General features: G+C 34.1%; 3 protein-coding genes across 3 annotated transcripts in view; 1 reads left to right on the forward strand and 2 right to left on the reverse strand.

Annotated features, from left to right (window-relative positions):
* LOC108780324 (serine/threonine-protein phosphatase 2A 56 kDa regulatory subunit gamma isoform) overlaps positions 1 to 9,256 on the reverse strand; it is a 36,458-nt gene extending 27,202 nt beyond the window's left edge. Inside the window, exons 1-2 of the mRNA XM_018547986.1 lie at positions 9,088 to 9,256; positions 8,842 to 8,904 (exon numbers count right to left, since the gene is read on the reverse strand). Of these exons, the coding sequence (XP_018403488.1) occupies positions 8,842 to 8,904; positions 9,088 to 9,090 (66 nt within the window). The 5' untranslated portion in view covers positions 9,091 to 9,256. The remainder of the gene's footprint in view (positions 1 to 8,841; positions 8,905 to 9,087) is intronic.
* Positions 9,257 to 10,544: 1,288 nt separating this feature from the next.
* On the forward strand, positions 10,545 to 11,433 carry LOC108780325 (dynein light chain 1, axonemal). Its single transcript, XM_018547989.1, has 3 exons — positions 10,545 to 10,616; positions 10,738 to 10,886; positions 10,977 to 11,433. The coding sequence occupies exons 2-3, from the start codon at positions 10,852 to 10,854 to the stop codon at positions 11,431 to 11,433; spliced, it is 492 nt and encodes a 163-aa protein (XP_018403491.1). The 5' UTR covers positions 10,545 to 10,616; positions 10,738 to 10,851.
* Positions 11,434 to 11,670: 237 nt separating this feature from the next.
* On the reverse strand, positions 11,671 to 14,360 carry Zpr1 (zinc finger protein Zpr1). Its single transcript, XM_018547934.1, has 3 exons — positions 14,235 to 14,360; positions 12,421 to 13,093; positions 11,671 to 12,206 (listed from the first exon to the last, which is right to left on the reverse strand). The coding sequence occupies exons 1-3, from the start codon at positions 14,358 to 14,360 to the stop codon at positions 11,671 to 11,673; spliced, it is 1,335 nt and encodes a 444-aa protein (XP_018403436.1).
* Positions 14,361 to 14,367: the final 7 nt, after the last annotated feature.

The following is a 14,367-nucleotide window of genomic DNA, read 5'->3' on the forward strand; positions in this document are numbered from 1 at the left end:
AAAAAAAAAAAAAAAACAAACGTCCTAACGAAAGGAAACGATGCGAAACTTGGCGCGCTTCGCTCTTTTGGCAAGACATACCAGCGACGGTTATTCTTGGCACGATGGTTTGACGACGATGACGATGAAGAGAAGGAGAAAGCAAAAACCAACGCGAAAGCAAAAGAGAGATAGCCGGAGCAAACCGTTAACGATGGATCGACTGGGCAGTCGTGATGTTCGCCAGCAACGAGGCTGACGATTCGTGGGAAATCTGCGTGGAGAGCAACAAAGAGATCGGAGATTCGTCGTACAATTGGAGAGGGGGACGAGAGAAAGACTATTGGTGAAAAAGAATCGAGAGTTGCCAGGATATTTGTTGATAAATTAGAAAAAGACTCGACCTTTCGTATATCGTCTAATGCCGCAATATTATTACGAGGCCAAGATAGAAGCATGAGTAACTCGTGCGACGTATTCGTTTCTCTTGGATCAAAGAACCAGGGGAAGATCCCGAGGTACCTGAGGAGGAAGATATGGCAGTTGCGAGCATTTCAAGCAAATTTTCGTTGATACTACGAGACAGGATGTTTGTTGGCCACCAGAGATCGACGTTTAAATAATGTTGGCCTTGCACTACTATTCGGACTCCGAGAGCGTTCGCGCCACTTTAAGACAGGTCGCGGCTGTCTGGTGGAGCCAAGACGATGATCCCGTATACTCGAAGGACCTCATCAAGGAGTTCGAGGTGGAGAACCCGCCCCTCGAGGACGAGCTCGCTTGGATCCTCTCCAAAGGTACCGCGACGTAGTACGATCATAGCGAGTTGTCGACAGCGCTGGGGATGAGGTACTATGTTTCATAAATATAGGTTGCGTTCAGTAGAAAGACGCAGCTTTGAGACTTGTAAGATTTTTTTTTATAAATGATTGGTTTTTGTTTTCAATGCATTATTGGATTGAAATATATAAATTAATAGGCAGCATGGAAAAAATAGTTATGCAATTGTTACATGTTTCTTTAATATGACTTGTTTATACTTGTTTAGATTCTTGAGGAGCTAAGGACAAGAACCTATTACATTAACTTTTCGTGGTCCAACCAGGACTTTGAAGACATTTGCACTTTCGAATTATTCTGCCTTAAGTTTGGACACGTAAATAAAATGAGAAACATTTTGAGTCATATTATTGTAAAATCATATTCTTGAATGTTGAAAGAGTGTATTAGAATTTTTTCAGATTTTTTAATCTTTAAAAAATACATACACAACCAGGCGTCAGTAACCTGATTGGACTAGAAAAACAGTGAAAAAACTATTGGTTTACGGAGGATTAAAGAATCTTACAATATTTGCAAAGCTGCTTTTCCTGCTAAGCGTAGCTCATGTTTGCGAAACGTACCTAATCGATGAAGTTTCACATTGTTCTTGCACTCCACCGTCTCAGTTAATTCAATCAACCGAATCACCTAGTCGAGATCAGTCACTAGTGACTGATATGAATGTCAATATTATCTCAGTTCTAGGTCGGAGTTTCCATCGAAATGCTTGTAATAGGTGTTCTACTCTATCAGAATGTTTTCGTAACGAGAACAAGCAGGATCGACTCGAAGGAATTCGCAATACGATTTTTTCATCCGATAGATCGTCCCGACATGATATTTCCACGAATCGTACACGCGTGTTGTGAAGTCTCCGTTATGGGAAACAGAGGCTGCGGTTTCGAGTGGCTGATACATTCGTTCCGGATGTGCCTACGTGCAACACGATACACACACACATCGATAGTACTTTCAACTTGCTTTGGTCGCCGCCAGCTGTTCGTGATTCCTTGCCGCGTTCTCCTTGCGTTCTCCGGTTAGTCGCACCGTAGTCGTGTTCCCTGGTCTGTCTAACGACCAGATCGCAGACGCCTGCGTGATTATGAAAGTGTCATTGAATATTTTACTGAAGCGATCGCTGTGTCAATGTGAAGTCTGTTGTTGTTATCATGTCCGTCTCTCGTTTACCGTTTCTGAACACGTTTTCCTTTGACGGCGTATAAAAAACAACTACGTCCCAGTTCGATAATTTCCTTCTTCTCTTGATTTTCTTCTCAGTAATTGAAATACCGAGTTGTGTTATTAATTCTGAATCGCATTATTCGTGTTATAATACAATTAATTTTAATCTAAATCTGTTGAGTATATAGATTTAAATGCATTTATTTTATCTCCATTTTGCGCTTGATTTAATTCTCAGAAGCCGGAACTCTCCTTTTTTTCTTATAACGTCACATAGCTAATAAGAGATAATACATAGTTATAAAAAAAATTATTCTTCTGATGCAATTTTCTACTATTTTCCTTGTAGTATTATTCGTCGCTTCTAGCAAGCAACAATATCTTATCTGCTTACAATTACCGTGGCCCTTTATCTATTACGTGTATTTTTAAATATTGAACCTGCTATCAATGATATTTCACGGGTATAGTCTCTCTTCGGACATATAATCGAACTTCCGAGACGGTTAATCGCAATTTATCGATCATTTAATCAAGTTCCATTACTGCGTTGTATAATATCGTTAACCCATTCGAACTTCAAATTGGGTCACATATTGAGATCGGTGTTATATTATCAAAGTGCGTGTATTAACTGAATTTCAGCATTGACGTTTGCTCCAAATGAAAATTACCTATCAAAAGTGATATTGCTGTAAAAAAAAAAAAACCGAAAGTATTTTTCTGAAGTATTTTTCCAATTTCATAGAAAAAACCGTGGAGAAAAAACCGTGTGACGCTGCTTTTTCAAATGTGCTCACATTTCAAAATTACAGTGCAAAACTCTCAATTTATAGGTTATTAATTAAACATTTGCATTATATACGCAAGCACTGGGATAAGTTGCGTTTGATACAAGTTACCGCATATAAGTTTTAATAATCGCCCCGACGAGATCTCCGCGCGAAAATGCTTCGTCGAAACCAGAAGGCTCTTCTCTACTGCGAACTGTTTGGACTTTCAGAGGAGGACGAGTCGCAGATCTTCGTCAAGTTCTTCAAGTTCCACAAATGCTACGACCTAATACCGACCAGTGCCAAGCTGGTCGTCTTTGACACTCATCTACTCGTTAAAAAGGCCTTCTTCGCTCTCGTCTATAATGGTAAGTTTACTTTTTCGCCTAAGATTAAAAGAAATTTGTGGCTCGTTGTGCTTGAAGATATCGAGATATTTTCAGGGGTGAGGGCCGCACCGTTGTGGGACAGTTCCCGGCAGCAGTTCGTTGGCATGCTGACTATAACGGATTTCATAAAAATACTACAGATGTATTATACCAGTCCGTCGGTGACAATGGACGAGTTAGAAGAGCACGAATTAGATACATGGAGAAGTAAGTCTTCTTCTTAAAATTTTAAAAAAGATAGTAAAATAACAAATTTTATGTATAAAATTAATCTACAAGCTATCAACTACAACTATAAAAATTATATCTAAGTTTTGAAGTATTTTGTTTAAAATATAAAAGTAAACCTGTGCCTTCTGACGATTGACAGAGGAAAGTTCAAAGTTTTTTTTTACCTACAATTTAGAATTTTTATAATATTAATTATACAAATAGTACAACCAAAAAATTTCCGTTTTTCTATTATAAATGATCCGACTGTAGTCCAAAGTTAATATTGTATTGTATGTTAATATTGTATTTAATTGTACGTAATTGAAACTAAATTATTTTACAGTTTTAATTAAATAAGATAATTCCCATATATTCGGTCAAAACGGATCTTACTTGGTGCTTAAATATACATATATCTGTGCGAATATATATATATATATATATATTATATATATTGTCGTTTGTATTTATATTTTATCTATATTATTGCGCGCAATGTTATTTATACCCATTTCTACCAATGTAAATCAACTTTAATCTTAGTTCAACTTACTCATCTTTTTTTAATTCTTGGAACTAAAAAGGGATGAAGAATAAATTTAACCAAAGTCAAGATTAATCTATTGAGTTGGAACAAAAATTTATAACACTATTTTATCTGTATCATGTGTATTTGTTTAAAAAAAATTTGGCAATTAAGTATAATATATCATTCGATAAAACAAAGTTCTAGCTTTAAAAATCCGTTTATTAAATTGCGGTGCGTGATGATTTTTAACAAAGTTATGCGGAATTAAGACAAAATACTTCTTTTATTTAATCCACGATAACTCATAGCAATAAAAAATCTTAGGAAAATAAAATTTTGTATGGAAAATTTGCATGTTAAAAGTCGAAAATTTTCGCAAATTTTTTCTTGGAGCACGTTACATGGTACAGCTCGTACTTTTCTATATATAAGTGATCAAACACGCGCAGCAACTCAAAAGACATAGTAATCTTTCGAAAGTAGAAATTTAAAGCTTTAAAAATCTTTATTTTAAATTTATAAATTGCGTTCATTTTTAACGAAGTTACGAAGTTACAGCTGCTTGAAAGCTTTTAAAGTTCACAGCGCTACAAATTTTTGTTCCAACCCAATACATTGAAAGCAGACATTACTAGCACGGAAAATTTCGACAAGAATCATCTCCGAAAAATTGCGCGTAAAAGCACCACGACAAAGTGACAAGTCGCGTGTGTATGTACCGGTCCAACATATATACATATATATACACACATGTAATACACAAAGTGTTTGTGCTAATGCGCGGCGCAAATTGCATCACTTGGAGAGAACATACAAATGCGATTTCCACTCTAGCGCACCGCGGTCATGCCGTTTCGAGCTTCATATAATTTTTCTTGCGACACTTATTTTAGAAATATGTCGTGTCACGTGCGCAACTGTCAGCGTCACATCGTCAGGTGTCGGCTGACGCTGCCAACAAAAAAAGAATTGCGCGCACACGTACTCGAATTTATGGATAAAATCTGACTTAACTACCAGAACAGTCCTTAACTTCAACTTTCTTGTATACATCAGTTTGACGAATTAAAGTTTGACACGATTCACGTGGCGGATGCGGCGTCAAACGATTAAATAAGTATCCATGAATAATCATAATACCAGCTGCACACGCATGTGTGTATACGCGTTTGTGTTCGCGTATGCAATTTGGCATCGGATCAATTTCGTATTTCGTGCTAGTGATGCCTCTAATCATCGAGGGAAGCAAAAAGGGGGAAAAGTATAGTAAATCAATATCGGAACCATTCTGTAAAATTTATGGAAATCTTTGCTGATTTCTTCAGAACTGTTTCGTACTTATTAGCGAACGATCTGTGACAAACGTTATTATTTTGATAAATAAATAATGACATGATCCAAATAACGTATCATGAAGATAGAGTAAAAGAACGCAATTTGCTCATACTCGATCTTCATATTCGTATAGTTGACAGAATGAGCGAGGTGAAACCGCGTATGTTAATGATGCAAATAAACATTTACGTAACGTCACGTTATCGTTACGTGCAAAATTAACATGTGATATCGATTCTATATCGATGAGATACGAAATGTAAAATTCATGCAGGATCGAAGATGAACTTAATGTTAATGAGAATACAAACAAATTATGCAAAACGATTTCGTACGCAATTGAATTTTCATAGAGGAAAAGCGCATTTAATTCTGAAATATTACCCTGCACGAAAAATCACACACTAAAATACCAGGCGACAAGTTTATAAAAAAAATAAAAATGTTTATTGCAGAAAATATATTCAGTTAAAAAACAATTTTTTTTACGATATAGTATATTTTGACGATATTTTTTACGAGTTAATTACGGTCTAAAAAAATCATCAACATATACATACACGTCATATATCTTGTTTAAATATTGGTTTAAAAAATTATTTTATATATTTAAATTATTTATTTATTTTCTATCTCATATTAATATATTCAAAACTATATATATGGTTGCATGTTTTAATTAATGAAACATAAAATGCTAAAATAGGTTAAAGTTGAGTTTACTGCATACTGATATTTAAAATATATGTATGGTATACAAAAAATATTGTATTATATATTATCACAGTAAAAAAATATATCTATGTTATTAAACAAATAATTATTAAGCCTCCTTGACAAAATAATGCCTAATTGCTAGTATTTTTACTACGCTGCTTATTTACATTAACAGACATAAGTATCATATTTTTTGTAATATCATGTAATGTTTATTACGTATAGTAATGGACGTTTAGTCGATCATTTAATGTTCCATGTTTTTTTCTTAAAAAATAGATTAGTTTTTATATTTATTTAATTCTTATATCGATAATTTTTCTTGTTCAATGTTATTAATTTTTATTCGACTTTACTGGGAAACATTATTTGTAAAATTATTTGATTAATATATATTATATCACTATACGTCAAAATTAGTTTTGCGTTCTTAATTTTTTATATTTAATTGACACTTGTTCTTATTTATTATATCTAAATATTTTCAGACTGGATTCAATTTAATCCCTCTCTTGCTTGTGTTCTCTTTTTTTTAATTGGATAAATTACTAAATAGTAATTACTATCTTTATCCGAAGATGGAACAATCGGTTCTTAGTGTAACTTTAATAAACTTTCATTAATAATAAAATTATCAATTTAAAATAGTAGAGAAATAATGGAATTATTAATTTTATATAATTTAAAATTGAATAAACTTTAATATGAAAAAAAGATTAAACTGAGAATAATGAATTATTAATTTTATATAATTTAAAATTGAATAAACTTTAATATGAAAAAAAATATGAATTAAACTGAGAATAATGAATTATAATATATAATTAAAAATTTTACTGCGAACTAGTCGAATCAATTAAGTTTAATTTAATTCAAATTTAATTCCAAAGTTTAATTGTTTAAATATTATAAATAGCTATAAAAATAGAAATTACGAGTTAATCGATTATGATTAATGTTTTGAAAATATAAGAAATATTATTTTTAAAAATTAATTATTTAGATGCCAAAACATTGTTTATCTTTAGTTACGAATCTAAAGTATTGCGAGAGCGCCATCTAGCTCAGAACAGTTACAACTCTGATACAATAACTTTCGTTATCTGACTGCTCGATGAATAAATGCTCGCGATTAGATTGCTCATTAAACGATCAATCACCTAGCTGTGAACACAATACATTTCTAGCTTTAGCTACTGTTAAAAATGTATTTACCGCTCGATGCTAAGAAATTACTAAAAACGATAGAGAAATGACTATGTGACAATTAAAATATTCTATCACTATTAAATTTTAATTGTCCAACAGATACCATCCTCTTACCAGTCATATACATTCAATCTGTAACAAATGGTATTCATTAAAAAAAATTCTGTTGTTATTTAAAAAAATATAGATTTAAAAAATGATGTTTAGTACATAAACAAACTAGATAAATTAAGCTAACAGACACATACACTCTCCTTTTAATTGTCCTTTGATGAATATCAAGATTATTTTTTTTATGATTGAATGTATCTGATTGGCAAAAGGATAGTATTTGTTTAGAAAATATATAGTAACACAATAAATAAAATTAACAATATTAAGAATATAGTACTTTTGTCATCAATGTACAACTGTGATATCTAAGAAAGATTCTACATTAAATTTGCAAAAATTTAATAAGGAAAAGTTATCCATAATTTTCTATCTTTAATCAATAATAGTTTACATTCTCGTGAGAGAAATTTTGTAACTGAGAAATAAAATATGTGTTACAAACATATTCATACTTATATAATCATATGATATTTAATGTATGTACATAAAAAGTTGTGACGTCTATTTAATTTTAATGTTTTTTGTGAATCACATTTAGGCTAATTCTACAATGTGCTTTTTGTTTCCTGTTTCTTGCTGTTTATCTCTTTTTTGTCTCTTGCCTTTTTGATCAAGAAGGCAAGAGACAAACAGCAAGAAACAGGAAACAAAAAGCGCATTGTAGAATTAGCCTTAATACTTTTGGAGTACATTTGAAAGAAAATGAATTCTGACCACATAGAACGGTTTTTCTTTTGCTTCCTGCATTCCCATTGTCATTCTAGACTCATAAATTATCAGTTTTTTTAAGGATGTTATCTATAAAATAACAGCATATTATTAACATTGATTATATAAATATTCTTTCACACTTAATAGTTGGACGTAAAAGCTACAAATCATATTAAATATTATATAAACAGTGCAACTGTACTATGTCACGTGAATCGACAAACTCAAAGTGAAAAACAAAATTATACTGTTATTTTTTCAAGACTACATTATGTAGCACCGACAATCAATGTATTACAAAGATAACTATATCAGTTATCTTTGAAGATAACTTAAAATACCTTTTTTCAATGACCTGCTTTATAATATGTGTCTTTAAATTCCCAAAGAGTCAAGTATATATCGGATAACGATCATATAATTTTTCCTAACGTACGGAAATGTAAAAAAAGTATCAATTTTCACTATTGAAAATAATGAAGAAATTTTCCATTTTTCACGTTGCTGCATTAGAGGAAAAAGCCACATGATCGCTACACACAATCCAAATACCTAATGCATCTGATTCTTATGCACAAAAGGGTCCTCGTATCGCGATAACGGACAAAAAGCAAGTAAAATATGCAAAATGTCGGGTTAGCCATGCGGCCGATCTGTCATCGTTTGTCATCGTGGAATCGCACCGGGGTGCATTTCCAGTTGGAGCATTCGTTGGAGCAAGACTCGCAGCAACACATGCGTCGTGCAAAATCGCACGCGGGAGCTATCGTAGACGGTGACAATCCGCGATGACAGAAGTAGCCTCGCGGCGAGTGAGGAGGAAAGGAGACTGAAAGGAGAGAGAGAGAGAAGGACAATATAACCTCACCTCGTCAACGGCGTCGACGTCCTTGCCGTTCTTCGCCTTCTCCTTGCTGCTCTTCGGCGTCTCCTGGAACAGAAGCGAAGTGAGTGCCGGTGTGTGGGCCGTGGGGCGCGTCGCCTTAGGATTCCTCGACGCTTTCGCGCTCGCAAACGTTAACTCGAAAGGGAAAAAAAGAGGAAGGAGAGAGCGTGACAGCGGGAGCGTCGTTGAGAAACGCACGGGCGAGAGATATACGGGGAATATTAATACCATTGCGCTCGTCCTGGGCGCGCGGCCGATTGAGCAGCAGTAGCACACGTCTTCGTCGTTGTCTTCGTCGTCGTCGTCGTCGTAGCCGTCGGCGACGTACGCGTCGGCAAGAGGTGAACCGAAAACCGAACGAAGTCACGGACCGATCGCGCAACGCGCGCGCGATTAATCCCGGTCGGTGGCGAGAAGAGCCGAACGGAATACAGAAACGGAGTTGAACGGAGAGTGTCGTACGGAACAGAGAGGGCGGTCTCGCACGCTTGCGCGCACGAGCGCGCGAGCAACTTGGAATCGGGATCGGGTCAAGAAACCGGAGTCACGCTACATCCTCATACATCGCTCTCTCGTCTCGGGTAGCTAAGGAGATCCGCCTGTCGGGGTTGTTCCCCCGATTCCTCTCCCTGTACCGCGCGCGCGACCGCTACTCCCTTTTCCCGGTCGAGTGAATTTATCTCACTCCTCCGCGCGCACCGAATGAAATCTCTTTCTCTTTCTTTCCCTTTCTTCCCATCCTCTTTTCCGTCCTGCGCACCATCATCGCCACTTCCACTACCACGGTACGATTCTCCGTTCACCGGATAGGACGAGCGTTCCGCGCGCGTACGGTGAACGATTAAACGAATGCAGATTGCGATGGGCGATAGCGACGACGGATTTTAACGAAACATACGTACCATGTCCTTCCTCAACCGTTTCGACATTTTATCTAATTTCATCAGTGGGGTGCACGCACAATCGAATCGAACTCACAGTCACGAGTCTAGACTTCTGGTCAGCCGCGTGTGTTGTCAACGTGTTTCGTGAACCGCGGCCCAACGAGCCGACGCAACGTAGGGCATGCTGCGCGTTCGCGATTGTCATTGGCCGGATCGGACTACGGCTATGGATAGTTCGACGATCTGAAAACGTCATGCATTGCGTTCTGTCAATTTTAATTTCCGTTCGGATTGTAGTAATATGAAGTGTTTTATGTTTCCCTTGCAATTTCTCAATGCAGAAGCTTTACTACTCCTTTTGAACTTTGTCCATTTTGTATTTGTAGGTGGCGTTGATGCCACGAAAACATTTTGATAAGATGGACGTCAACGCAATGAAAATATTCGCGTGCGCGGCAAATTTTAAAAACTTTATCGGTTTTGTGATTTTTTTTTATTATTACATCTCATTCTTCTTTTAAATCGATTTATATAATATATAAAATTTAACAGAAATGCGGAAATTTTCGGATCTCTCTATATATATTTAACATATACAAGGTGTCCCATTTTAACTTTTGCATCAAAATATCTTGAAAAGTATAAAAAATATCGAAAAATGTTTTAGTGATATAAAGGACAAATGAAATATTTTATCTGAAACATTTTTGCATATATTTTATACTTTTCGAAATATTTCGATGCAAAATTAAAATAGGACATCCTGTATATTAAAGTTGTTTCTTCATCTTTAACTTCTAAGAATTCGATGATAAACATGTCATCAGTTGACACCTACAAATTCAGCGATATATTAATTAATCGTATTAAAAGGTTAAGATTATATATTGTGCAATTATATTCGAGAGATTTAAAATTATGGTAGAGGTTTAATAGATTTTAAATAATTGAATAATTATATTTTTCCTTGAAAATAAAATTTAAAAGTGTATAGGCTAAAGCAACAACATGCAAAGAAGCCATTCAAAGATGGGAAGAGAAAACAGGACTGGTTGCGAGCGAACAAAAGGATATAATTTTATCCTTCCAGTGGCCTCCAATCGAGAGAATGGATAACAGTTTGGCGGCATTAATTAACGTTGAGTTCGTTTTTTTTTTTTCTAATAAATAAACAACAAAATATCTATACAAATTGTGCACATCCATTAAATTATTTCCTTCAAATATTCCTAGGAAATTATCTTTATCGACAAATGTAATAGAAAAAATTAGCGGCATTAGTTCGCTGAAATATCTGAGGATCCTATCTCTGAGCAGAAACAATATCAAAACGTTCTCAGGATTGGAGGCAATTGGAGACCACTTGGAGGAGCTGTGGATATCTTATAACTTGATTGAAAAGATCAAAGGTGTTAATGCTCTTAAAGCGCTCAAGGTTTTATATATGGGTAACAATCTGGTGAAAGATTGGGCAGAATTTAATCGTCTGCAGGAGATACCTACTCTTCAAGATTTGTTATTCATCAACAATCCTATATGTGAGAATATGGATGCAGAGTCATGGCGTGCACAAGTTGTAAGAAGATTGCCTGCGTTGAAAAAACTCGACGCGATACCAATCGTGTATGTTATACATTCTTTACAATGGATATTTATTACATGTAACTATACTGTTTTATATGAGTTATGAAAACAAATGTTTTTTTTTCTTTTCTTTCAGGCACGCAAGTGAAGATTAAAAAGCTATAAAAAATAGAGATAATTGGAGTAGATTTGTGTGTTAAAAGTAATATAAAATTTATATTTACAATATACAAATTCTTTCAACGTAAAATAAAATTGTTACAAAAACATTTTAATTATCTAGTTATTTTTACATATGCAATTTGTACTGTAACAATTTTTATTTTTCTATTTTAGTAAACATCTAATAATTTTCGACTTTTATATCATTGAGACCAAGTTCTTCATTCTGCTCAAAATTTCTATCATATTTCGTGATCTTTAATTTATTGTCAGGTCCATCATCGGAAAGACTTTGTATGTAACTATTTCCGGCTGGATCATCTAAAATCAAGGTCACTTTCCTTTGACCATCCAAAACTTCTTCCAATTGTGCAATAAACACGTTCATTCTGTTTACAATTTCTGGATCACTACTGTCCCCAGTGAAAGCTGTAGACGAAGACAACTGTTCTTTCATCGCTGTTATGATGCCTTCTACGGTCGTGAATCGACCGCCCAAAATGTTTGGACCGACTTCTAACTCGAGTTCAGGTATTTCCATATCACAAGTTTCGGACTTCAGTAGATCGCGACTGAAATCTTCTGTGCCTGTTATCGTTACTTCGATTTTGACTCCTTGGGGTTCAATCCCACTGCCGCTCTTCACCTCGTTAGTCCTATGACCACAAGACTCGCATAGTGTGGCCATTATAACAACCTCTTTGAAATGTGGTATATCTTAATATTATATTGAGGAAAAATTTCATATATAATATTTACATAATTAATAATTTTTGCAATTAAACAAACACTTCCAACTAGCTAACATAATCATACAATTTTGTTTTTAACAGTGTGTTGAGATTTACTTTTAAATCTTTCCAGCTTTGTGATGTTATCCTAATATCATTCCTAATTAATAAAAATTTAATCTAATATAATTAAAGGATACTTGTCAATTTCATATTTGTTTCACAAGGACTGTTGCAGTCAGGACAATTGGTAGGAAAGGTCAGCACTTCGCTGTCAAGTTGTTCCAAAGGATATTCTCCTTCCTGTATAGGGTTGAGCAAAACATCTTCATTGTCAGAATAAATTCCTAACATATGATTCTGTTCTTTCGTTCTTTTGAAATGTGTTATAGTACACTGGCTATCTTTGATTGGCGCTTTTGGATTCTCTACATGACTATTTCCTGAAATATCTTGAAAGATAATAGTAAACGGCTCATCCAATATCTTCAGTGCTTGTAATTTGCTAATAAACAGATCTATCTCAATTGCAGTGTCTGGAAATTCTTCCCGACGCCTGGGCTGATCCTGTTCCAGTGCTCTAATACTCCTGTCAATGATACCTTCCACAGTCGTGATTTCTCCTTTTTGAGACTGAGGAGGAATTTCAAAATCTAAGTGGGGTATATGAATGCTAGTGTAGTCAGATTTAACGACTTGGCGATTCAAATCTTGCAACGTTGCCACTTGCAACGTTAGTTTGATTCCTTTCTCCGTTATCTTTCCACCACTTTGTATCTCGTTATTCTGATAGCCACAGTGCTCGCACTCAAAGGACATAAGCACCACATCTTTGTAATGTGGGATTTTCGTCAACAGCAACCGGGTAATTCCCTTGTAGAAATAAATATTGGTTATTTAGAGAATGTACAATCTAAAGCTGAATATATACTTAGTAAACACTGAATGAACAGCAAAGATAAATGTTTAGACATTCACTATTTATTCCTTAATCATTATGAAGCACTTGATTAAATTCAATGTTTACTGTATACAGTAATTGAACTTATGTGATATTTATGTAATAAAAAATATGTCGTATATTTCAAAATAATGTTTGCATATTATTTACATGAATTTTTTTTCATGTAGACAATACAAGTGACATGAAATATTTAAATTAATAATTTGGATAATATAATATAGAAAAAAATAATTAAATTCTATGATTGTTAATTGGACTTTAATATTGATAAATAAAAATGTATAAGCAAGATAGAAGCTTTAGATCTGGTTTCACTAATGTAAGACTAACTTTAATCTCAATTTAATTTACTGTTTATCTTTTTCTAATGTCCGTTTTTATCAAAATAGATTGACTTTAATCTTAGTTTAATTTAATTTTTATTTTTTTCTAGTTCTTAGAATTAAAAAAAGGATAAAGCTTAAGTTGAAGCAAGATTAAAATTAATCTACTTTGATAGAAGTGGACACAATTCTTAGAATATATATAAGATAAAGAATAAAAGATAAAGAGTAAATAAAACAGAGATTAAAGTTAATCTTACAATAACATTGTTAGTATTAGACCTTAGTGCAGTCAAATGCAACAACAAAGAACATAGACTGTGATCACTAAATAGTTTACAAGGATAACAGGTAAAACAGTTTATATTATATTATATTTTGTATATAAATGTACTTTTACATTCAGTGTTTGTTGATAGACATACGCCAGGGTTATATCATTCATTTTTACAAATGTTGCTTAATTTTAATCTTGATTTAACTAATTCTTCATATTTTTCTAGTTCTAAGAATTAGAAAAAAATGAAGAACAAGTTAAACTAAGATTAAAGTTAATTTACGTTAATAAAAACATACATTAGGCTCTGTTTCACCAGTAAAGTTCAATTTACTCCAGGTTTACATGAATCTTTTTCATGTAGACAATCCAGGTTAAAGTTAATCTTACACTAGTGGAACTGGCTATTAAAAAATGCCTAGTTTCAAGATTAATGCAGAGTTTGCTTACGTTCTTGCCGCATTCCACGCAGAGGCTCTCGATCTCTGTAATTTCCGGTTCCAGATCGTTAATGTTTAATTCGCAAAATATCGGCTTGTTCTTTTCATTTTCCATCCGTCTTCCAGCAGTTGCCATTTCTCAC

The sequence above is a fragment of the Cyphomyrmex costatus genome, unplaced genomic scaffold (genome assembly GCF_001594065.2).
Source record: "Cyphomyrmex costatus isolate MS0001 unplaced genomic scaffold, Ccosl1.0 scaffold69, whole genome shotgun sequence".
In the NCBI taxonomy this organism is placed as follows: domain Eukaryota; kingdom Metazoa; phylum Arthropoda; class Insecta; order Hymenoptera; family Formicidae; genus Cyphomyrmex; species Cyphomyrmex costatus.

Coding starts and splice junctions, on each gene's coding strand:
- LOC108780325 (XM_018547989.1), top strand. CDS start 10,852: ATGGATAACAGTTTGGCGGCATTAATTAACGTTGA. Junction 10,887..10,976: donor GCGGCATTAATTAACGTTGA/GTTCGTTTTTTT, acceptor AAATATTCCTAG/GAAATTATCTTTATCGACAA.
- Zpr1 (XM_018547934.1), bottom strand. CDS start 14,360: ATGGCAACTGCTGGAAGACGGATGGAAAATGAAAAGAACAAGCCGATA. Junction 13,094..14,234: donor GCGTGGAATGCGGCAAGAAC/GTAAGCAAACTC, acceptor TATTTCTACAAG/GGAATTACCCGGTTGCTGTT. Junction 12,207..12,420: donor AACAAATATGAAATTGACAA/GTATCCTTTAAT, acceptor TATAATATTAAG/ATATACCACATTTCAAAGAG.